Consider the following 25,177-nt stretch of genomic DNA (forward strand, 5'->3'; position numbering starts at 1 on the left):
TCTCCCAGACTCTAGTCTTGCATTATTTCTCACTTCTTGTTGTATATTTCTCCTGAACAATGAGTTGGGCATCAGATTTAACTTGTCTGCAATGGGACTTATTCCCACGGACTCCCTCCATGTCTCAGTTCTTTCTTGTAACCTGCTTGTTTTTGAGCGATAATGCCTTTCTTTAAAACACCAATGGATTCCTAATTTCTCTTTGCATCTCCCAAATTTGGAGAAGAAGAGAAAGCCAGGCATTGTGATTTACATACATTATTGCATTTAATCCCATAGCAATTCATATTTCATACAGAAATAAGTTAAGACCCAAGGTGGTCAGGTGAGTTGCCTAATGTCTCAGAGCTGTCTAGGAACGGGAGCCTTATCTGCTGGACACTGAAATTCATACACTTTTCACTGTGTAACAGAATAAAGAGTTTTAAGCAGTAATATTTCCTGCACCAACAAAAAAATATTCAATTATGTCTGCTATTGTGTTTATTGAGGAAGAAATGAAGACAAAAATATATTTTATAAAGAATGTGAACCTTCAGCAGGAGTCCAGTGGTCATGTATGGATGTGAGAGTTAGACCATAAAGAAAGCTAAGCCCAGAAAAATTGATCCTTTTGAACTGTGGTATTAGAGAAGACTCTTGAGGGTCCCTTGGACTACAAGGAGATCAAACCAGTCCATCCTAAAGGAAATCAGTCCTGAATATTCATTGGAAGGACTGATGCTAAAGCTCTAATACTTTGGCCACCCTAAGTGAAGAACTGATTCATTTGAAAAGACCTTGATTGTGGGAATGATTGATGGCAGGAGGAGAAGAGGACAACAGAGGATGAGATGGTTGGGTGGCATCACTGACTTGATGGACATGAGTTTGAGCAAGCTCCAGGAGTTGGTAATGGACAGGGAAGCCCAGTCTGCTTCAGTCCATGGGGTCACAAAGAGACACAACTGAGTGACTGATTTGAAATGAACAGGAGTTGAAAGTAATAAAGATTTTCTGTTAAACTTTGTTTTTTAAATACTGTTAACCAGAACAAATTTTGCAAATTCCTCAGTCAGTCAAAGTCGTGTTAGATACTGAGCTGTGTGGTTGTGTTGTATACTAAACAGAATACATATTCATGTCTTTCATGTTGAGGTCAGGATTGGAAACAGGTTTGAGAATTTTTAAGTCTATATTATTAACTGCATATTTGTCAGTGCTAAATGGTGGCTCAGTGGGTAAAGAATCTACCTGCAGCACAGGAGACCCAAGAGACATGGGTTCATTCCCTGAGTTGGGAAGACCCCCTGGAGGAGGGCATGGCAGTCCACTTCAGTATTCTTGCCTGGAGAATCCCATGGACAGAGGAACCTGGAGGACTATAGTCTATGGAGTCACAAAGAGTTGGCCATGACTGAAGTGATGGAGTATGCAAACTCAACATTTAAAGAGAATTCTTACTTTTGGGCTTCAGGGCTAAGTTAAGTTTGATAACCAAGACACAAGAATCCAAAATTAAAGGTAGATCAGTAACAGCAGTTAGTTGATAGTGTGGAAATGTCCTATGGGTGTGCAGAGGGGGAAATTACATGATAGCCTGTAAGTATGGATTGTCCTCTGGGCAGAGGATGCACCATCATTAGGCAATTGCACACTGAACAACTGTTGATTAAGTACCATTTTATCCAATTTAGACCTAATGAACTTGGTGGATGAAATCCCTGCTGGATTAAAGAGCAATCAAAGCCTCATTTCAGATTCTGTGCCATCTAGGTCAAGAGGTTCCAAAAGTGTTGTGTATATTTATTTACTTGGTACAGGAATGACACAACTTTCTCATCCTTTTTTTTTCTGGTTAATTCTTTAGCAAATATTTCTAGAATATGCTTTGTGACCATAGGGAATTTCCATTAGGGAGTGGAAAATAGTGAAATAAAAGACAGAAAACTGTTCCCTGCCTCTGAGGAGTTTAATTCCATTTTTGCTAATTTTCCTCAATTGTTCTGAATAACTTTTTTTTTTTTTTTTATCAAAAGGATGAAAAGAATTCTGTTTGAGCCTAAAGGCAAAGAAACTCTCTCTCTGAGTAAGAAGGTTGAAGAAAGGTTTTTAGTTAGAGGGAAAATGAATGAAGAAGTGAGGATGTATTTTGACTCTGTCTCGCCTACCTCCAAGGTGCAGTGACACTGGTTTTATTTGGAATTTTCAGGAAGGGGTCCAGATCACCGTTTTGTAGAAAGTGCCAGGGATGTGTCAGAAGAAGTCCATGTCTGCCTGCCATGCAGCGAGGGCTGCCCCTACTGTGCTGACGACAGGCCCTGCTTTGTCCAGGAAGATAAGTACTTGCGACTGGCTATCATCTCCTTTCAAGCCCTGTGTATGCTGCTGGACTTCGTGAGCATGCTGGTGGTCTACCGTTTTCGCAAAGCCAAGGTAAACCCAGGTACCCTGGTTATGATCTTCCTTTTTACTATGAACCGACCTCTTCTTAGGCAAATAGAATTGTTCCAAATCCTAATGGCTTCTCTATTAAGCCGAAGTCTTTCTATAATACGACTAGAGTATGAAAGTTATATTCCTTAGCTTCTCAGGAGAAACAGGAATTGAAAATATGAAACTTTATTATAACAATTTCTCCTGCAGAATGTTTCTCCCTGTTTAGCCTGAAGCTCAAAAACCTCAAAAGATTCTTTTATATCATCTCCTTGACTTCTTGAAGAATTTCTTTAGCCAGTTCCCAACATAGCATTAATTTTTTTCATGTGTAGAAAGATTTGTGATATTTATTGCTTTTCACGGATAAGTGTGCAGGCTCTAAAACCAGATTATTTAGTCTCGTTATGAGTATCTTAAGTTCGATGAGGTTTGCTTATGCCTAACATATCAACTCTATTGGTGGGTACCAGCAATCACTGGTCAAAGGTTACTTAATATTGCATCATTTTAAACACAAACTAGATTCTGCTATGTTTTTGGTTAAGGCTGATGATACAATACCACAGAGTAAATTAAATTTCTGTGGACAAACATTTAAGGAAATAATTATATGCATTTGTCCTGGGTTAAAGAATAAATCTGTCAATAAACTGCGAGTGATTTTGAGCTCAGCAAGTTCTTCTAAAGCAGTGGCAATTTTTAAAATAGTATTTGAAATATCCTGAATATTAAATATTTAGAAATTATCTTTTTTTTTTAACCAAATATTATGACAAGTCACATCTTTTCCTATTAGCTATTCTGAAGAGAGAGCATAGCTTCTTACAGCTTAATAATGTGAAGTGTTAGTACAATTTATTTTTGAGTGAAAATTTCTAAGAAAGAAGGTATACTGGAAGGTACAACAGCTTCTTCCACTTCTGAAAATAATCTTTTGCTTGATTTATTCTTAGTACTATTTTAACATGTTTTGTTTGAGCTCAGTGGTTTGGAAAAAATAGTGATAGTCATTTTTTAAAGGGAACATACTACAGTTTATATTTTCCCTTCCAGTCCTGTAATAATTTCTTTTTTTAATTTAGAAATTAATTGACAAGTGATTTTATAAGTGCTCATTTTTGGTTTGGAAAATTAGATGTTTTAATGTAGAATGTGGCTGAAATTCTGCTAAGCTAATTATGATGTTCTAATGCTTATTTTGGTGTGAAAAGGAGAACTATATTATTTTTTTTAATTGTAAAATACACATAACATAACATTTACCATCTTTAACTGTACAATTAAGTGGCATTAAATGCATTTACATCACTGTGCAGTCATCACCACTATTCACTTCCAGAACCTTTGCATCATCCCAAACCAAACTCTGTAACCATTAAAAAACTCCCTGTTCTCCTAATCCCTGGTAACCTTTGTTCTACTTTCTGGTCTCTATAAATGTGTCTTTTCAGAGTACCTCATATAAGTGGACTTTTATACCATTTGTCTTTTTGTGTTTGGCTTATTTCACCTACCATATTTGTTTATGTTGTAGCGTGTATCAGAACTTCATTTCTTTTGGTGGTTTAGTTGCTAAGTCATGTCCGACTCTTGCAACCTCATCGACTGTAGCCCACCAGGCTCCTCTGTCCATGGAATTTTCCAGTCAAGAATACTGGAGTGGGTTGCCATTTCTTTTTCCAGGGGATCTTGCCTGACCCAGGGATGAAACCCTGCATTGCCTTGCATTGCCTGCATTGCAGGCAGATTCTTAACTGACTGAGCCACCTAGTGCTCATTTCTTTTCACTGATGAGTAATATTGGAAAAGACCCTGATGCTGGGAAAGACTGAGGGCAAAAGGAGAAGGGGGCAGCAGAGGATGAGATGGTTAGATAGCATCATTGACTCAATGGACATGAATTTGCGCAAACTCCAGTAGATAGTGGAGGACAGAGGAGCCTAGTGTGTTACAGTCCATGGGGTTGCAACTATTTTCCACAGAGGCCAGACAGCTTGATATTTTCACCAACAGTTCATGAGGGTTCCAATTCCTTTGCATCCTCACCAGCACTCACTATTTTCTGGGTTTTTTTTTTTTTTTCCTGTTTGTTTGTTTGTTTTATAATAACCATCCTAATCAATCTGAAGTGAATTCTCATTGTAGTTTCGATTTGCATTTTCCTACAGGTTACTGGCAGTCTAGCATTTTTTCATGTGCTTTTTGGTATATCTTCTTTGCAGAAATGTCTATTTGAGTCTTCTGTTCACTTTTGAATTGGTTGGTGGTTCATTGCTGAGTTGTAGGAGTTCTTCACGTATTCTGAATATTACACGTATCACATAGATGCCTTGCAAACATTTTCTTCCATCCCATGGGTTATCTTTTAACTCTCCTTTGATGCCTGAAAGTTTTAAGCTCTAATGGACTCCAATTACCTATGTTTTCTTTGATTGCCTGTACTTTTGGTGTCATATCTGAGAAATCATTCCCAAAGCTCATGTCATGAGGCTTACCTGCTGTGTTTTATTGGAATTTTATCACTTTAGGCCTTACATTTAGATTTCAATCCAGATTTAGTTAATTTTTGTTATTTGTTGTAAGTTAAGGGCCCAACTTCCTTCTTTTGCATTTGAATGCCTAATTTTCTCAGCACTGTTTGTTGAAGAGAATATCTTTTCCCCATTGCGTGGTCCTGGCGCTTTGATGAAAGATCACTTGACCATACACATGTGAGTTTATTTCTGGACTCGAGTCTGTTCCGTTTGATCTATGCCTTTATGTAAGGACTATACTATTTTGATTACTATAACTTTGTAGTAAGTTTTGAAATTAAGATCTATAAAGCCTCCAAATTTGTTCTTTTCAAGGTCATTTTTGAGTCTCATGAGATTCTATCTGAATTTTAGGATATGTTTTTCTGTCAAAACGTCACAGAAATCTTTTAATAGGGAGTGCATTGAATCTGTAAATTCCTTTGGCTAGATTGTCATCTTAACTGTCATAAGTCTTTCAATGCATGAGCACAGGATGTCTTTATACTTATTGATGTATTCTTTCATTTCTTTCAGCAGTGTTTTGTAGTTTTCAAACTTTTGTCTCCCTTATGATATATCACTTTTTACAAACTGATTTTATGATTTGTATTATCTTTCAATTATATGAATACTCTCATATATTATCTTTTATAATCTGAATTAATAACAAGTCTGTGAATTTCCTTTTATGCTTAGCTCTTTCATGTATTTCATTTTCCCTGACATCTATGGAAGGGAGGTGTAGCATAATACATGCAAAAGGAATAGAATGGTTCAAAGTTAAGAACTAGTCTCTTCAGTGCAGCTGTCTAAAGTTTTCAGAAAAAAATATATAAAAATTTGCAAAATTTTCTTCTGAAACTTTGTTCTAATATTGGCCAACTGTTACACTGAACGTAAGATGATGTTATGTATTTTCGTCGGTTTATGATAGGTAATATTTCCCTCCGTTTCTGTTTTCCTGAGGTCTACAATGTTGAGCTTGACTCTTACCAGACATTTTAATTCTGTCGAACTCTTAAAATATCACACAATATCACAACATTTATTTTCACTCTCCTTTATTGAATATAAATGAGAAATTTGGTTCTTTTATTTTTCACTCCACTTTTCTGAATGTAAATGAGAAATTTGGCACTTTTATTTTTCCTCATTTCCCCCATCCCATTTTACTACATCTAATCTATAATTCATTTCAGTCAATTTTCAATAAAAGCCATCATTAATTTCAAAGGGAAAGCAGTTCTTTAATATAGTTTGGCTCTCACTGCATTTAGATTTATGATTTAGACTTCTTCCAAATGTTTATTTGGTTTAGTAGCTCATCATAAGACCTTTCAAAATGTGATATTTTTGCCTTTGAGTTCTAACTTTGACTCATCTTTTATCATTATTAAATATCTGTATCTTCAAGTTTTCAGAAAAGGGTAACTTTGTACCTATGTTATATCTGACCCACCCACCAACTGTGGCTTTTACATGACAACACCTTGGTTAGGGGAAGAACTTGGGGATTATATATTTTTCAGAGTTCCATTATTGCTGCTTCATGTATCTTTTAGAACTGAACATTTTTGACAGTTTCTAGGATTGCCCACTTTTTGTCTTTTAAGGAACAAAATCTCCCATCTGAATGCTTATTGACTTCTTTCTTTACTTTTACCATCATAATATGGTTCTTCTTCACTGAGTTTGCAAAAAATATGATCCTTACTCTCAGATTTCATACTGAGCTTTCTTCTGATATTGGGAAATCTATTCTATGTTCATTCTTATATTATCTCTGCTGCTCTAGTTCTTCTAGGCTTCTCTTTTAGGACTTCCTGTTAAGTCTTCCTGTTAAGTATAGGTTGGGTCTCCAGGCTTTTTTTCTTTTTCACATTCTCACTGTAATATCTTTTAAATATTTCCTTGTGTTTTAAGAAGCTTCTAAGTTTGTCTTCTGCTTCACTCTTTCAGATTTCAGCACTGTCAAAGCTGCTGCCCTTACCTTCATGATATTCTAAAATCCAGCAACTGTTTTTAATCTCTGTAAAGTTGTTCCTTATGTTTATCTCCCTTTTTATATTGCAAAGGTTTTGAGTCCAAAAGTTTGAGTTAAAATCCTAGTGCTTTCATTTTCTAGTTGTGTAACCCTAAGGTTACATGTTATGTACCTAATCAGCAATCATTCTCTCTAAATGGCTTTTATCTCATGTAAAATGGGGACACTCAAGAGTTTGGAAAACAGCAGCAATAATGTATATACTCTAAAATCTAGCCTGATTCATGTAGCAAGCCATTTGTGGGGGTGTGGGGTGGGTACTGAATCTACAAATAGGAACCTGATCACACTAGCTACTGTGAGATGAATTTTTTTATGTCTTACATGTATATAAGGACTCATTCATTGAAAGGATTTCTCAACCATTCCGAGACTTACCAAAAGGCGAAAGTATCACAACGTTTAATTTCACAGTTTTGTTCTTATAGGAGGTGAAAATATAAGAAATAATCATTTGTACTGAAATGTTTGATTTTATAATATGATGCCTGATATTATTTACATATCTTTTTCTTTCCTTGGAGTATATTTAAGTATATATATGAAGAAACTTGAAACACTAGGCTTGAAAGTTAGAGAAGTATGATCATGGTTGCTTTCTTTCTTTTTTGACGGGGACCATTTTTAAAGCCTTTATTGAATTTGTTACAATATTGCTTCTGTTTTATGTTTTGGATTTTTGGCCACTGAGGTATGTGGGACCTTAACTCCCCAGCCAGGGGTCAAACCCACACCCGCTGCGTGGGAAGCTGAAGTGTTAACCATTGGAATGCCTAATCATGGTTTCTGAATTAACTTTCAAATGATCTTCCTTAGGACATAAGAAGCCTGAAGGCCCAGCCCCAGCCTTATAATTAGGTGCAGGGCAGAGTGTGATCGAGGAAGCATGCCCTAAGCCTCCCTATTCCAAACATCAGAGCCACTGTGCCCAAAGAGCTAGTGCTTCACATGTTTTAGTCTTGAAAATTTTCCAGCTTTCCAGGAAGCTTCAAAGCCTTCCTATTTAAAATACAGATACTGTTTAAGTAGGATTAGTCATCATTCTAATGATCAGTGGGACTTGAGCTAAAACACGATTGCCACCTTCCAACAGTTTATTGGAGAACTGTTAAAAAGGGTTCAGAGGCAGCAAATGGATTTATTCTGCAAACTGATTGCTTTATTGGATAGCTTTAGCAGCCATAGGTATTATCAGGGAAACTAGTTACGTAAGTAGCACATATCTTCTCCCCTTGACTAGGAGTTTCAGGCTCAGGGGACAAGTAAAGGAAGACAACCTACTGATGTGGCCTTTGTGGGAAGCATGGCTATAAAACTGTTTTGTCTAAGGATTTGTCTAAGGATTTTGCCTCACTTCTTAAAGAATTCTATCAAAGTTCAGGATTTCTACAGATGATGAACTATTCTATCTATCCAAAATATAATGAGTTGACTAGGAGTTATCCCATTCCATAATTTACTAGCCAGTCCTCCAGTAGTTTGAACTTGACACAATCTAAAATGTATTTTGACAGATTATTTTCCCTAAATATTTTAAGGCAAGTGTATTTCAAATAAAATATAATGCTTTCAACTCTTATTCGTTTTTACTTTTCTTCTGACAAGTATGTGTGGTGTATATTAATAAAAGTGCCAGAAGAAATTTGATCTTAAAAAATTATGGCCTTCATCTCAGCATACAGCATGCATCCCCTAGTGTACCTTGTTAACAAGAAAATGTTTTATGAGCTCTAGGTAGAGCTTAGTCTCCCTGCTTGAGTTTAGAGATTCAAATCTTTTCTTCCTCTTGTTACTATGGAAATTATTTAACTCACTTATAGATTACCTTTCCTTAAAGCTACTTTAATTAGCAGTAAAGAATGTCTACTTTTTCTGGTCACTAGGATTTTGAATTGTAAAGGGTGAGCTTTAGGACTAAGTAATTAAACAATTAAAATTGAAAAAACAAATTGGAAAAAAATGTTTTGGTATGATATAATGGTAAAGGATTAATGTTCTCACTCTAAGAACAGATAAAACTCCCTTAAGAATCAATATGAAATAGAAAAATATCCAGTAGAAAAGTTGGCAAAAAATATCCATCAGCAATTTATAAAACAACATAAAAATATATTGTCTATAACCATGAGTAATAAGGAAATGCAAATTCAAACAATGACATATCCTTTTATGACAATAATTCCCTATTTTGGTAAAGATGTTAGAAATTAGGTGTTCCAATACATTGCTGATGGTTGTGTAAATTGGTAGAAACTTTTGGATGAGATTTGGGGTATTGTTTAATAAACATAAAATGCACAGTTTCAATTCGAGAACTCTGTACTGAAGAAATCATACAGGTGCATCAGTTCAGTTCAGTTAAGTTGCTCGGTCGTGTCTGACTCTGCGAACCCATGAATCACAGCACGCCAGGTCTCCCTGTCCATCACCAACTCCCGAAATTCACTCAAACTCATGTCCATCGAGTCGTTGATGCCATCCAGCCATCTCATCCTCTGTCGTCCCCTTCTCCTCCTGCCCCCAATCCCTCCCAGCATCAGAGTCTTGTCCAATGAGTCAACTCTTCGCATGAGGTGGCCAAAGTACTGGAGTTTCAGCTTTAGCATCATTCCTTCCAAAGAAATCCCAGGGCTGATCTCCTTCAGAATGGACTGGTTGGATCTCCTTGCAGTCCAAGGGACTCTCAAGAGTCTTCTCCAACACCACAGTTCAAAAGCATCAGTTCTTCGGCGCTCAGCTTTCTTCCCAGTCCAACTCTCATATCCATACATGGCCACTGGAAAAACCACAGCCTTGACTAGACGGACCTTTGTTGGCAAAGTAATGTCTCTGCTTTTGAATATGCTATCTAGGTTGGTCATAACTTTTCTTCCAAGGAGGAAGCGTCTTTTAATTTCATGGCTGCAGTCACCATCTGCAGTGATTTTGGAGCCCAAAAAAATAAAGTCTGACACTATTTCCACTGTTTCCCCATCTATTTCCCATTAAGTAATGGGACCAGATGCCATGATCTTCGTTTTCTGAATGTTGAGCTTTAAGTCAACTTTTTCACTCTCCTCTTTCACTTTCATCAAGAGGCTTTTTAGCTTCTCTTCACTTTCTGCCATAAGGGTGGTGCCATCTGCATATCTGAGATTATTGATATTTCTCTTGGCAATCTTGATTCCAGTTTGTGCTTCATCCAGCCCAGTGTTTCTCATGATGTACTCTGCATATAAGTTAAATAAGCAAGGTTTCAATATACAGCCTTGATGTACTCCTTGTCCTATTTGGAACCAGTCTGTTGTTCCATGTCTAGTTCTAACTGTTGCTTCCTGACCTGCAAATAGGTTTCTCAAGAGGCAGATCAGGTGGTCTGGTATTCCCATCTCTCTCAGAATTTTCCAGAGTTTGTTGTGGTCTACACAGTCAATGGCTTTGGCATAGTCAATAAAGCAGAAATAGATGTTTTTCTGGAACTCTCTTGCTTTTTCCATGATCCAGCAGATGTTGGCAATTTGATCTCTGGTTCCTCTGCCTTTTCTAAAACCAGCTAGAACATCTGGAAGTTCCTGGTTCACGTATTGCTGAAGCCTGGCTTGGAGAATTTTGAGCATTAGTTTACTAGCATGTGAGATGAGTGCAATTGTGCGGTAGTTTGAGCATTCTTTGGCATTGCCTTTCTTTGGGATTGAAATGAAAACTGACCATTTCCAGTCCTATGGCCACTGCTGAGTTTTCCAAATTTGCTGGCATATTGAGTGCAGCACTTTCATAGCATCATCTTTCAGGATTTGAAATAGCTCCACTGGAATTCCATCACCTCCACTAGCTTTGTTCGTAGTGAGGCTTTCTAAGGCCCACTTGACTTCACATTCCAGGATGTCTGGTTCTAGATGAGTGATCACACCATCGTGATAGAAGCAAGGTCCGATTCTGTAAAGAGCAATATTGCATAGGAACCTGGAATGTCATGTCAATGAATCAAGGCAAATTGGAAATGGTCAAACAGGAGATGGCAAGAGTGGACATGTACATTCTAGGAATCAGTGAACTAAAATGGACTGGAATGGGTGAATTTAACTCAGATGACCATTATATATACTACTGTGGGCAGGAATCCCTTAGAAGAAATGGAGTAGCCATCATGGACAACAAAAGAGTCTGAAATGCAGTACTTGGATGCAGTCTGAAAAATGACAGAATGATCTCTTTTCGTTTCCAAGGCCAGCCATTCAACATCACGGTAATCCAAGCCTATGTCCCAGCCAGTAATGCTGAAGAAGCTGAAATTGAATGGTTCTATGAAGACCTACAAGACCTTTTAGAACTGACACCCAAAAAAGATGTCCTTTTCATTATAGGGGACTGGAACTCAAAAGTAGGAAGTCAGGAAACAGCTGGAGTAACAGACAAATTTAGCCTTAGAGTATGGAATGAAGCAGGGCAAAGGCTAATAGAGTTTTTGCCCAGAGAATGCACTGATCATACAGGTATATGGGGACTTAAAAATATAGTCAGGGTGTATGTGTGTGTATCATAGCACTATTTATAGTACAGACAAACTGGGGACAATTAAATGTTCAAAATTGGGTTAGGCCATCCATGCATTTAAATATGGAGCCCATAAAAGTGATCATGTAGAATATGCTAAATGATGGGAGAAACTTTAACGTAATTATTTTAATCAGCTTTCAGCAGCACATTTCCGCCATTTTTAAAGTTTTGTTTTAGCCCTCTCCATTTTCACCTCTTCCTCTCACCTTTTCTTCTCATTCCCTCCCTCTCCTCCTGCCCCCCTCCATTCCTTCTTTCCATTCATTGTCCACCTGCTGAGCATCTGTTGAGTGCTTGAACCAGACTGAGAATGCAGTGATGAACAAGACAAATAAGATCGGTGCCCTTAAGGAGTATATATTCCAGTGTGGGGCTGGTAGAGATAGACAGTAAAAGAAAAAGAAGACTGTATCATGTGGCTAGTAAGTGTTGTGATCAAAATGAAGTAATATGACATGATAGGCTATGACTTTAGAGTTATAAAATTCTTACAGCCAACATGTACATTGGTATTATCCTCGTTTTATATTTGAATAAACAAAAGCATAGAGAATTTAAGAAACCCATTCACTGTTATTTGGGGAATCTAGGATCAACAATTCAGATCTGTTTGACTTTGTAACTCATTTTAACTCTCAACTATTGTGCTGTACTGTCACAGAGTCGGACACGACTAAGCAACTAAGCATATCCGTCATATGATTACAATGCAGTTTTTTTTTCTCTTAAATTTAAAAAAGTAGATTTCACCAACTCTGGTCCCAAGAGTAGTAATCCAAGTTCTAGGTTAGTGTGTGTTCTTCATTTTTCCTCATTTCTTTGTGCCTCATCACAGCTTTACATGTCCTATACATCATTATTGCTTAGTGCCTACTAGTTAACTGAATAAACTAAGTTATTGCATGGTAACCATTTTGGTTTTGTCTTTTGGGCCACACTGCACAGTATGCATGTGGGATCTTAGTTTCCTAATCAGGGATCAAACCTTGGCCCCCTACAATGGAAGTACCAGAGTCTTAACCACTGGACCACCAGGGAGGTCCTAATGTGGTACCATTTAAATGGATTTATGTCTTCTTCATCTCTGCTCATTTGTATCACTACATGGTTTTGCATTTTAACAGCGTTCCTTAGTGCCTTGACCCAAGGAGCAACTCGTGTGTAACGGTTTAGGGGTATGTGTGTGCATGCAAATGTATAAATGTATATGTCAGAGTGGTGGTCAGGGTACGTATGGGAAGAAAAATAGTTCAGCTGAAGAGAAGTCTTCTTTTCTGTGCTTCTTAAGAAATATCATTTAAATAGCCTCCTACTCCATCTGGTGGCAGCAGAACTAATTATGAGTTATGACGAACAGCTAGAGAGATAACATATTTGTGTATGCCTTAAGAGACATAAAATGCTTAATGAATACCACAGCACCATTCCTCTTTTGAGGCACTTACATTTATTTATGCTTATTTGAGTGGTAAAGCCAGTTACATATTAAGTATGCTAAAAATAACTTTAAAAAATTAGTGTACTCATATACTAAATTCCTTGCCAGTTGAAACATATTCTGAGAGACCAGTGTATCTTTTCTAAATTCCCTGGATCTTCATTTCTAAAGCCCATTCCAATATCATGGAAGCAAAGTGCTTTGCACAATCATAAATTAAGGCCTTCATTAACTATTTATTCATGAATACTTAGCTAGATTTTAAAAGATGATTTTGATACTTCCTTGCCCATGAGAGGCTCCCAATCTAATGAGGAAATGAATATAAAGAAATAGAAAGTATATGATACATGTCCTGAAGTTTGTTGAGTGCTTGGCAAGGCAGGAAATAGTGCTTACGATCACAGGCTCTAGAGTCCATTTATGTAGGCACCTCTCCTGGCCTCACACTAAAGAGCTCCTAAACCTTAGGTTCAGCTTCCAGTTCTCTTTGTCTCAGTTTTCTTTTCTGTAAAATGGGGATAATAATAATAAATCTCAGCATAATGAGTTGCATAATAATAAATCAGGATTGTGGTAAAGATTGTGTGCAGTGCTTATAAGCTTATTACAATTAATGATCCATGGAAAATGCTCAATAAATGTTAGCTATTAATATGGATATGTACAGAAAGTGACAGTATAAAATAAGAGTGGGTAAGGGTGGTCTGCGGCTTCCCTGGTGGCTTAGATGGTAAAGAATCTGCCTGCAGTGCAGGAGACCCAGGTTCAATCCCTGGGTGGGGAAGACCCTACTGGAGAAGGGAATGGCAACCCACTCCAGTATTCTTACCTGGAGAACTCCATGGACAGAGGAGCCTGGCGGGCTACAGTCCATGGGGTCACAAAGAGTTGGACACAACTGAGCAACTCTCTCTCTCACACACACATACAAAGTGTGGTCTAGGAAGACTGGTCTGAGAAGACTTCAAAGAAGAAGTGATACATGAGAAGAATCTTGAAAAATGAATTTCACTGGTCAGAGGCATAGGAAGTGAGAGGGACAAGCTGGCAGAGAGACAAACATATGTGCAAAGATATTACAGAGCCCATGACACATTTGGGGAAATTGAAATATTGCAGTATCAATCCTGAAAAGCCTGACTGAACATTTTGGACTTTATCCTACAGGCACTTGAGATAAATTGCTGAGCTGGGAAAGGATGTTAGACATATGGTTTTGGCACTATGGAAGCAAACTTGTAAGTTACTCACTCGTATTTAGGATTTTTTGAGGATGCACTAAGTTCCCAGGCATTGTTTATGGATAGTGACAAAGCAAGATGGTCTGTGTTCCTATGATCAGAGTTCAAAATCTTGTGGGGTAAAGATCAGTGAGTAAATATGTTACTAAACTCTGGTAAGTGCTATGAAGGAAAGTAATAGTAAAATGAGGAAAGATAATGGGGTTGGGAAGACTGTATGTTTAAGACGACTTCCCTGAGGCAGGGTCATTTGATCTGAGGTCTGAAGGATAACCAGAAAGCGGAGAACAGGTGGGTATTCCAGGAAGAGAATATCACGTCTTTAAGGTAGCAACGTGTGAAGAAGCTTGGAGTGTTCTAGGAGCTGAGACCAGCATAGCGAGCGAGTTGTAGCAGGGTGGAGAGAGGTGAACTCAGGGAGACTTTAGGGAGAGTCGGGTGCCAGCCATTCAGAGTAGACTGTAGAGTTCTGTAGAGTTCTGAAGAGTTTTGTTTATTTTTTTTGAAATGCAGTCAGAAGCCACTGAAGGATTTGAAGCAGAGGGATAAATTACCTCATTTAGGTATGAAACTAATTTCTCTAGCTGCTCTGCAGAGTAGATCAGTAAGGAACAATATAAAAGTGGGGGAAGTGATAAGAGATCTGCTGAGTTAGTCTAGGTAAAAGACAGCAGTGGCTTCAGGATGGAGACTAGTGGTTTCATTTGACCTTTGGTTTCATTGACGTTTGGACACAGAATCCATGGGGCCTATGAATTTGATGTGAGAGGCGAAGAAAAAAAACAAATTAAATTCAGTCCCCTCAGGTTTGTATCTTGAGAAACTGGATGAAGAGGGGTGCTATCTCTAAAATTAAGAAAATGTGAAACACTGGTGGTTTGAAGAGTGGAGGAAGGAAAAATCAAAAGTTCCACCTCAGACGAAAGTTCAACTATGGTTGCCAGTTTAGCACATAAAGAACAGGATGCCCAGTTAAATTTAAATTTTATTTATTTTTTGCAAATGTTTTATAATAGCTTTGTTATTTTGTTTCATTATTATTTTAATGGAATGTAATTGCTTTACCATGGTGTTAGTTTCTGCTCTACAGTGAAGTGAATCAGCTCTAAGTATACATATATTCCCTCCCCCTAGAGCCTCCCTCCCGCCTCAACCCCATGCCACCCCATAGGTCATCACAAAGCACCAAGCTGAGCTCCCTGCACTACACTGCAGCTCCCTACGAGCTATCTGTTTTACCCATGGTAGTGTATATATGTCAATCTTAACCTCCCAGTTCGTCCCACCTTCCCTTTCACCCTTGTCCACATGCCGGGTCCCTATATCTGCATCTCTGTTTCTGCCCTGGAAATAGGTTCATCAACATGAATAATGTTGTAGTATAAGTCTGTGACAAATATTGCATAGTAATACTAAAACATTCTTTTTTGCGCCCATGCATTATTTTTCTGGCAGCCCTGATGGTTAAGCCACCTGTGAGAAGTCAAAGTGGAAGAGATGTCAGGCAGGCAATTAGGTATATGAGTTGGAAGCTGTGTGCAGGAGTTTGGGCTAGAGTTCAGGAGTTACAAGCAATGAGACATAGGATTTTAAAGCTGTGACACTGAGATTACCTGCTTAGGAAATGTACAAAGAAGAAAAAGAAGAGAAGGTTCATACCTGAACCCTTCAACATTTTGAAGAAAATTAAAATGCAGGAACCTTCTCTGAAAAATTAAGGAGTGGCCAAAGAGAATAGAGGATGCCAGGTAAGAGTCCTATTATAGAATCCAAAAGAGGACAGTAGTTAAAAGGAAGAGAGAGTGACCAGCCAGAGGGGAGACTACAGTGCGATGGAATAATGAGTGGAAAAAGCATGCAGTGAATTTGGCAACACAGAAGTCATTGGCAACCTTGGTGGTATACTTTTCTCTGATGATTGAGGAAGTAGAGAAAACATGTATAACTGAAACTTCCAACAGCCTTTTCTGGGAGGGGAGCAGAGAAGTAGTGTTGACTAGATAGTGATAATTAAAAAGCATGACAAATTCTGAGCTTTCCCAGGAGAATGTTTACAATAAGTAAGGAAGACATTAAAGCCAGCATCTTTGGGATAGATAGAAGAAAAGAGAAGGGTAAAGGGAACAGAGGAATGAGAGGTTTGAGCCAATGCCAGTAGAGAAATTTTACAGAAACAGAGAGGGACTGAAAGAGAGTGAGTTGTTAACAGCAGGAGACAATACAGAGCCATGAAGAAAAACGAAGCCTGAAGCCTAAAACAGTTTACTGCTATACCCATGTCATGCTGTTTTAATATAGTTTTACTGGGACTTAAGTGGTAGTTGCTGTTTTTTTTTTTTTTTTTTTAACAATTAACTAATTAATTTGGCAGCACCAGATCTTAATTATAGCACATGGAATCTTCAGTCTTCATTATGGCATGTGGGATCTTGTTCCCTGACCAGGGATCGAACCTGGGTCCCCTACGTTGGTAACATGGAGTCTTAGCCACTGGACCAACCAGGGAAGTCCCCTGGTGGTCTTAATTTTTAAAATCTTTTAGATATTTTTAGTCTCTACTCTTCCATATTTAACATTGAGAGAAAGCTTGTCAAACTCAATGCAAAATCCTGTTGGGATTTTGAGCTCGCATTTAATAATATAAGAATAATTGTCTAGTCATATAGAAAAAGACAGTACTAGGTCATGTTCTAAGAGCATTTGCAATAAATCTGAGATGAATATACCCCTATGGATTTGGTTATTATGAAGTTACTGAAAACTTTTCCCAAGGCAGTTTCTGAGAAGTCAGATTATGGTGGACTCAGAGATGGATTGGACATAGCAAAGTAGAGAATATAAATATACCACTTTCTTCCAAGAAGTTTAGCTGTAAGGTAAGTAGAAAGAGGCTCTGACTAAATGGACAAAGAGGAGACTGAGGATTGAGGGTGTTTTGTCTGAGATGATGGCAACGTATTTATAAACTGCTGGAGAAAGGAGAGAGGTGCAGGTTGAAAAGACAGAGAAACATGGGACAGGGTCCCATGAGAACGGAAGGGAGGAGCATCCTGAGCACAGATGGAAATACTGACTTTGGCTAGAAGATCTTCATTGTATCTCAGACTAGAGGAGTGGTGATGCTGATGACATAGATGTCAATAATTTGGGGTTGAGGTAACAGAGTTGAAGAGCTTCTAGCTTGAACTTTCTGTCTGAGCTTTTCAGTAAGGTCATTTACTGAGTGTTCCCAAATAGAGCAGGACAGAGAGCTGAGAAAACTATGCTAGTTTGGCAATAGCCACCGCTGGGGAAGGACAGGGGACATCCAAGTACACACATGAAAAGACTGCTGAGAGCCCAGCTCAAAGAGGACAGCACAGACATTTCCCTTAAGTTCTGCTGGAAGGAGGAAAATACAGAAAGTTGAAAAGATGGAAAATAGTAGCATAGGTTGTTATGTTACATGAAGGGTTATCATTCAAGGAACTGCAAATACTTTGCGAGTGGCATCTTGCTTTATGTCCATTTGATTTTCTTTAGATAGATTTACAACATGTTCACTCTCCAAGTCTCTTAGTACATTTACAGCATTAATATGTGTGACCATTAATTAATTTTAGAGAAATCCCCAGGAGGGAGAGAAATAGCAGTAATCAGCATCTTCAGTCACAAATGGAGAAAATAATGCCAAAGATACTCCCAAGGTCATAATGCAAACCACTATTTACCCGTAATTAAATGAGCAGCATCTTACAAATTCAATGAAAGAGCACATTTTATAAGACATTAGTGGGAGTATTGTAGTCACATGGTGTCTTGAGCCATTTCTGTCTCAGGAGCACAGTATCAAGTTGTAATTGATATATCCCAGTTAGAAGTCATGGAAATTTATTTTGTGAGTTTTATTTCCTAATACAACAGAGATCAGCAAAGTGTGACCTGCTGACTGGGGGAAAACAAATCAGAAGAAGAATGTTTCCTGACATGTGGAAATCACTTGAAAGTCACATTTCAGTGTCCCTAAATTAAGTTTTATTGCAACAGGCCACACTTGCTTATCTACATGTTGCCTCTGGCTGATTTTGCACTGTGGTGACAGAGTTGAGTAGCTGTGATGGACATGGTTCAGGCTGGAAAGCCTAAAATAGTTGCTCTCTGGCCCTTTACTGAAAAAGTTGGCTGTCACTTAAAATGCAGCACCTGTCTGGTCCAGTTTCCATCCCCACCTCTCCCATCTCTCAGTGCCTTGCATCTTGCATTCCAGGGTGTTTGTCTTTTCGTAAGGAACTCTTAAACACTAAAAATGAGTGAATATACAGCTGGAATTGCAGGTACAGGTCAGGAGCCTGGATACATTTTGGGTAAAAGGTCCCCTTGGCATCCTTTAATTTCACCATCCTGTCACTTCTGACAGCTACAAACATGACTCTAATTTGGAGCATTTGCTAGTTTCTTGACCATTGTTCTCTTTGTAATATACCAGGGCCTTTTAGATCCTGAACTTCCCATTTTGAAACAGTGTGGTTGAGCAGGGAGGCAGAACAGCTAGGCTTCAATCTGTGTTTCACACATAGTTACAAGGAGCTCAAGTCCATTGCCTGGTTCTAAGTTCTGCGGGCCTGAAAAGTGTGGCTTGGCTGCCTTGGATCTTAACGTTCAATTTTATGTGTTTTTATTTTACTGAAACAGAATTTCATTTGGGCCATGAGCTCTTGTGCATGTGTGCCAAGTCGATCTGACTCTGTGTAATAACCCTGTGGACTGTAGCCCTCCAGGCTCCCCTGTGGGATTCTCTAGGCAAGAATACTGGAGTAGGTTGCCATGCCTTCCTCCAGGATGAGCTCTTGGGCCACTGCTAATTCATTTTCAATTTAGCTTTGTTAGTGCATTTGGAGGCAGATCTTGCTCAGCTGGAGTTCCATGTGTATCTACTGAACATTTGGAAACAATATTATCTCCCATATCTGTGTTCCTCAAGCTTGAGTTCCTGAGCCATCCTTTGAGGGGCTTCAGAGCTCATTTGCCCCTCTTCCTCATATTTCTGTCTCAAGTACCTTCTGTCGTTTGATTTTCTCTGTTCACCCAGATGGAATCAGAGGGCTCTCAGGGGCAGGGCAGGCAACCAGGATGAATGTATTTCTTCTTTTCATCAGAGATTTTTAGAGATGAGCCCTCATGAGACCAAGGTTCTCACCTGTCTTCCTTTTCCACATCCATAAAGATCATGCTCTTCTTTACACACCTGTCAATATGTAACCTGGCTTCCATGGGGGCAGATGGTGCACCTGATCTTGGTAGTGTTTCCTATCTGAAATATTGCAATATTGATGAATTTCTCTGAGGCTTCCCTTCAGCATTGGATCTGAGCGCCTCCTCCAGACTTGCCCTCTTGTCTCTGCACAGATTAGAGATGAGAAATGAACTGAATGCTAGCTGAGCTGAGCTGAGCCTTGGCCACCACCTTCAGGCTGGGCCCATCTCTGTATAACCCTGAGAAGCAAGGTAAGGCTATTTTAAGAAAAGACACTCTGGACTGCCTTGAGTGGGGTTCTTTTGCCACAGCCAGGAAGAGAGAAAGCAGGGCCTCTCAAGCAACACCTTTGTTAATGACTTGTTAGACGAGGGTTTGATCCCTGGGTCACGAAGATCCCCTGGAGAAGGAAATAGCAATCCATTCCAGTATTCTTGCCTGGAGAATTCCATGGACAGAGGAGCCTGGGCAGGCTACAGTCCATGGGGTCACAAAGAGTCAGACATGACTGAAGTGACTTTCACTTCACTAGTTGATGTTTGTAGAAGAAAAGCATGGGTTTCCATTTTCCCATTTAATTATCCATTTTAGTACCCTCCCAACCCTGCCTAGGAAATACATCTGACAGGAGACATTTGTTTCATTTGGAAGAAAGCCAAATTGACATGAGAAAAAGTTCAAGTTGAGGAGAAGTGGGCTTCTCGTTGACCATTTTTCTCTTTCTTCTCTTGGTTTGCAAACTGTGAGACTTAAATTGTCTTTATAATGCTAATTGGCAAAGTGACAATTTCCTACTTATCACAGACCCTAGAAATGTGCAGGATTTTTGAAAAATAAAATGTTCTCTGAAGCTCATTTACCCATTCTAATGACTTGCAGTTTATTATTGCTCTATAAAATATTACTAAATTTAAGTAAAATAATTTTTATAATACTACCCAGGCTGTTAAGGGTATATGTTATTTTCTGTTTCAGAAGATAATATTCAGATAGGATCATTTTTGACATTTTAGTAATGCAGTCAATTTTTAGCTCTAGGATACAAATTTAAAATCGATTAGAGGTAGGACTCCTAGTCTCATTTCTAAAACATTTGGCTTCATTTTCCTTATGAAAACTAGGAAGGATAGGGATGCAAGGTGAATAATAATAGCTGAAAAGCTTAAAACAAATAAAAAGGCCATAACTTTTATTGGCCTCTGGCAGTAGAAATTTAATACATAATAATTATGGGCTCTCTTATCATGTATATTTACTATTTACCCAGCTTCTTTCTTTGAGCTTCTGCACGCCTTTATTTCTAGAATTTTTTTCTTCTTACTCAGCTCTACCCACTCCACTCAGCACACCCAGATGTTTACTAAAGCCATGGTGCTGCTGCTTGGCCCTGTCAACACGATTCTGTGTCAAGGTGTCTGTGCACCTGATTCAGCCAGTGCTCAGGAAACTGTGTTCTGGTGATGCCATCATAACCAGTTTTCCTACTTCAGGCTCTGATGACTTGAAGTTTGCCCTTTCTGCTGTGTACTTCCCTGGTGCTTCAAATAGTAAAGAATCTTCTTGCAATGCGGGAGACCCAGGTTTGATCCCTGGGTCAGGAAGATCCCCTGGAAAAGGAAATGGCAACCCACTTCAGTATTCTTGCCTAGAGAATTCTGTGGACGGATGAGCCTGGTGGGCCCCAGTCCATGGGATTGCAAAGTTTCAGATGTGACTGAGCAACTAACACTTACTTTCACTTTTTGCAGTGGGATTTGTTCCATGAATCTCCTTTTCCTGACTGCTACCTCCTGGCTAGTTTATTCAGACACTGTTACTACATGCTTACTGCTTGTGGGTGAATGCTATTTCCGATGAAGTCTCGTGTGCATGGATGGGGTGGAGTGGGTGTCCCTTCAATCTGTTAGACTATCAGTTTCAAAATCCCCTGTACAGTCTTTTAAACTTTGGATGAGCATAGCCCTTCTCCAGTCTTAGGAATACATTTCTTGGAATGGGGCCTCCACACACATATCATTTTTTAAATTGTCATAGTTGTTTCTAGTATACCTCTAGGGTTGGGAAACATGACATAACCTTGAAAACTATCTTTCATATCCTCTCCTATGGGTGGAGGTAAAAGCTCAAAATAATTCGTCTCATCTGGTGAAGCAGAAATGAGACTTTTCCTTATTAATCTAGTATTTTCCACAAACACAAGACAGTAAAACTTTTAGAAACCTTAGTTAATCTATCTTTTTGGCTTTCATGGGTCAGGGAGAAATAAAACCAAGGAGAGACGTATTCCTTGATGCAGTGACTTTCAGAAATAGTGGAGCCTGGTGGAGAGTGAATGAGCCGTTCATAACTATTGTAGATTCACTCACAGAAAGGAAATTCTTGAGCTGTTTACCCCAGATCATGAAATAGCTAAAAAGAAAGTTTATTTTTAAATGTCTATGAAAGATGATTCTAAAAGAAATCAAACGTGGAGGAATGCCCTTGATTCATCTACTCTGGGTATTAGCAGCATGAAGGGAGTAAGAGAGACAATAAAAGCTATACAAACTAAAATGGAGGTTTAGGTTTTTGGGTTTTTTTTGACACAAATAAGCAAACAGAGAAATGCTCGCCTGAAAGTAAATGAGCAGTTAGGCACAACAGCAAATGAAGCAACAATGCAGAATGCAAACACTGGTGGCTCACCAGTGAGATAAATATGGGAAATAAGCTGAAAGACATGACTGCGCGAGGCAGATGTGACAGAAACAGACAGCCGAGGAGCATCACATATAAATAATACAGGCAGCTGGAGTTCAGCTGAACCCACGACCTGCTGTTTTCCTATTAACTCTTCCTAAACAAGCTCAAACATTTCCTCTGCACTCCGGACCCAGAATCCCAACTGCCTGATTGATATTTCTGCCTGTGTCTCTCTGCATCAGTATGTTTAAAACCAACTCTGCATCTTCCCTGGCCAAAGCTAACCCTCTCCCACTCTTTTCCTGTCACCACCATCCGTCAAAGACAGAGGGTGTGTTAGAACCACAGCATCATCCCTGACCCCTTGCTCTCCTTCATCCTCCAGAGCTAGCCCATCACAGATCCCTGTCAAGTTGAGCCTCCAGTGCACTAACTGGTCTGTCTCTGCTGCCTCCATCTTGGTCCAGGGTACCATCATCTCTTCCCCAGATTGTTGCACTGCCCTCCTGCACTTTTCCAACTTTCCCAATATCTTCTCTACGCTGCAGCCAGAGAGAGCTTTTCTAAATTCAGTGTAATCATTGTGTAACCTTATAAACCTTAAACCCTCTTTCCTTAGAAGCCCTTTGATGACCTTTTACCTATAGGATAGAGAAGAAAATTCTAAACCATACTTAGAAGTACCGGGATGATTGACATTAGCTGTCTTTACAACTTCAACACTTAACTTCTCTGCCCTTCTTTCGACACTTTAGCCATACCCTTCTGTCAGTTGATGAGACACACAGCCCAGGAACTTAGCATCTGGGCTGCACTGCTTGGAACGCCATCATCTTCTCCATCACCACCTACCTATACAGCTCCTTTTTCTCCTTCTAATCTCTCATATTGCAAGCATCTATCACTCAAGAAAGCCTCTCGCAAGCTGTCATTCCTGGTCAGATTTCTTTTCTATATCCTATTGCAGTTCTGAGTAGTCTTTCTATAGCACAGTGTTTCCCAGCCTTGGCACTATTGATGTTCTGGACTAGATAACCCTGTATTGTGGGAAGCTGTCCTGTGCATTGTAAGTAGCATTGCTGACCTCTACCCACTGGATGTAAGTTGTAAAAATTAAAAAGGTCTCCAGACATAATCAATACTTCCTGGGGGGAAAAGTTATTCCCTTTGAGAACCACAGCTTTAGAGAAATCACTTCTACTTCAGTCTGTGATGTATGGCTTTCCTAAAAAATTGAATACTCCATGAGAGCAGGAAGTCTGTAGTTTATGTGTGCATGTATGTGTGTGTGTGTGTGTGTGTGTGTGCTGAATTAAAGAATGGGGGAAAACCCCCAAAACACCATATGGGATTAATGTCACTATTTGATTCTAATCTCCAAAGTTCATTCTTTGGTTTTTGTCCAGAAGGAAACTTGAGAACTCCATCCATAGTATTACTGAATTTCAGATCAGCGTAGTCTTGAGGTAGAGCTCACTAGAGAACATTAGTTCTCTAGTATATATGCCATATATGCTTCTGCTCTGTTGTTGGAAACCTCCAGATCATCAGGCTCTTGAGGAAGAGACTCAACTTCTCTAAATCTAAATAAGCATCCTAAAAGTTGTACACATTCTTCACATAGCTGTGTGGCAACTTGGTATTGTTAATACTTGGGAGAAAACTATACCTACAACATAGCTAAAATTTAAGCTCAAAATGGAATACAAAGTCTTTCTTACTAGTGGAATGTATACAGAGGAATGTACTTTCTGCCTTCTGTGAGGTTTTCTAGCAGATCCAAGTAGCTGATGGAAAATTAGATATAAACACACTAGTAATAAGTGGAAAAGTAGATAGGAGTGGGTATACAGAGCAAATAACACTTGATTCTAAATGGAAAGAAACATCAGGAATGTCTTTCCAGAAAAGGTGACATTTGAACTGCTGTGAAAGATGAGTAGGCATTTTCTCAATAAAAGAACAAAACCTGCAAAGTTCTTGGGATTAAAAAGAGCACAGTGGGACACAGCATGTGGTCTGTAGAATGTTTGAGATGAAGCTGGAAAGGTTGGAAGAGGCTAGGACATGAGGAGCTTTTAAGTGCTGAGATAAGGAGTTTGGATTTATTTATAGCAAACTATCCCAAGGATTTAAAAAAGGAAATGATACAGTTGCATTTGTATTTTATAGAAATCTCTTTGGCAGAATGTGGAAGACAACGTACAGTGTGTAAGAGTGCAGGTTTAGAGACCAGTTGTTGTTGTTGTTTAGTTGCTAAGTCGTGTCTGACTCTTTGTGACCCTGTGCCAAGTCATGTCTGACTCCTTTTGACCCCATGGACTATAGCCTGTCAGGTGCCTCTGTCCGTAGGATTTCCCCGGCAAGAATCCTGGAGTGGGTTGCCATTGCCTGTTGCTGGAGACCAGTTGCTGCTGCTGCTGCTGCTAAGTCGCTTCAGTCGTGTCCGACTCTATGCGACCCCAGAGGCTATGCGACCCCATAGGCGGCAGCCCACCAGGCTTCCCCGTCCCTGGGATTCTCCAGGCAAGAACACTGGAGTGGGTTGCCATTTCCTTCTCCAGGAGACCAGTTAGGGATCTGTTATACTAATTGCCAGGAGAAATGAAGACCAACATGACTTAAGACAGTGACACGATGGATGGGAGAAAGGGAATGACTTCCAAAGATACTGAGGAAGTGGAAATGACATGATGTTGACAGTGGTGAAAAAGAAGAGTCTAGAATGTTCCTCAAGATTCACACATCAGTGTGATTCCTGCATGCATCGTGAAGCCATTAACAATGGGGATTTCAAAGGAATGGGTTTGAATGGACAGAGATGAGTTTGGTTTTGGACATGCTTGAGATTAAGTCATTCATGAATTCTAGTTATAGCCAGGTCTAGTTGTCAGAAGAGAGGTCAGAGGTAGAGATAGATTTGCATTGCCATGATGGGGTCGTCACTGATTCTGTGAGAATGAATAGGAATCCCAGAGAAAGGGTGAGAAGAACAGGGGCAGGCTTATTGTGTATCACTGAAGAAGAATTTCGATAAGGAAGCCCTGGTTCTCAGTCTTTATCCAA

The 25,177-nt window shown here is 39.2% G+C and overlaps 1 protein-coding gene and 1 non-coding gene across 2 annotated transcripts in view; one reads left to right on the forward strand and one right to left on the reverse strand.

Moving 5' to 3' along the window:
- Positions 1–25,177, forward strand: part of GPR158 (G protein-coupled receptor 158) — a 300,397-nt gene that overhangs the window by 168,445 nt on the left and 106,775 nt on the right. Inside the window, exon 4 of the mRNA XM_069547473.1 lies at positions 2,192–2,415. Coding sequence (XP_069403574.1) covers positions 2,192–2,415 — 224 coding nt within the window. The remainder of the gene's footprint in view (positions 1–2,191; positions 2,416–25,177) is intronic.
- Positions 16,629–16,702, reverse strand: TRNAG-ACC (transfer RNA glycine (anticodon ACC)). Its single transcript has one exon. It is a non-coding gene; the product is annotated as a tRNA-Gly (tRNA).

This window comes from Ovis canadensis, chromosome 13, assembly GCF_042477335.2.
Source record: "Ovis canadensis isolate MfBH-ARS-UI-01 breed Bighorn chromosome 13, ARS-UI_OviCan_v2, whole genome shotgun sequence".
Taxonomy (NCBI): domain Eukaryota; kingdom Metazoa; phylum Chordata; class Mammalia; order Artiodactyla; family Bovidae; genus Ovis; species Ovis canadensis.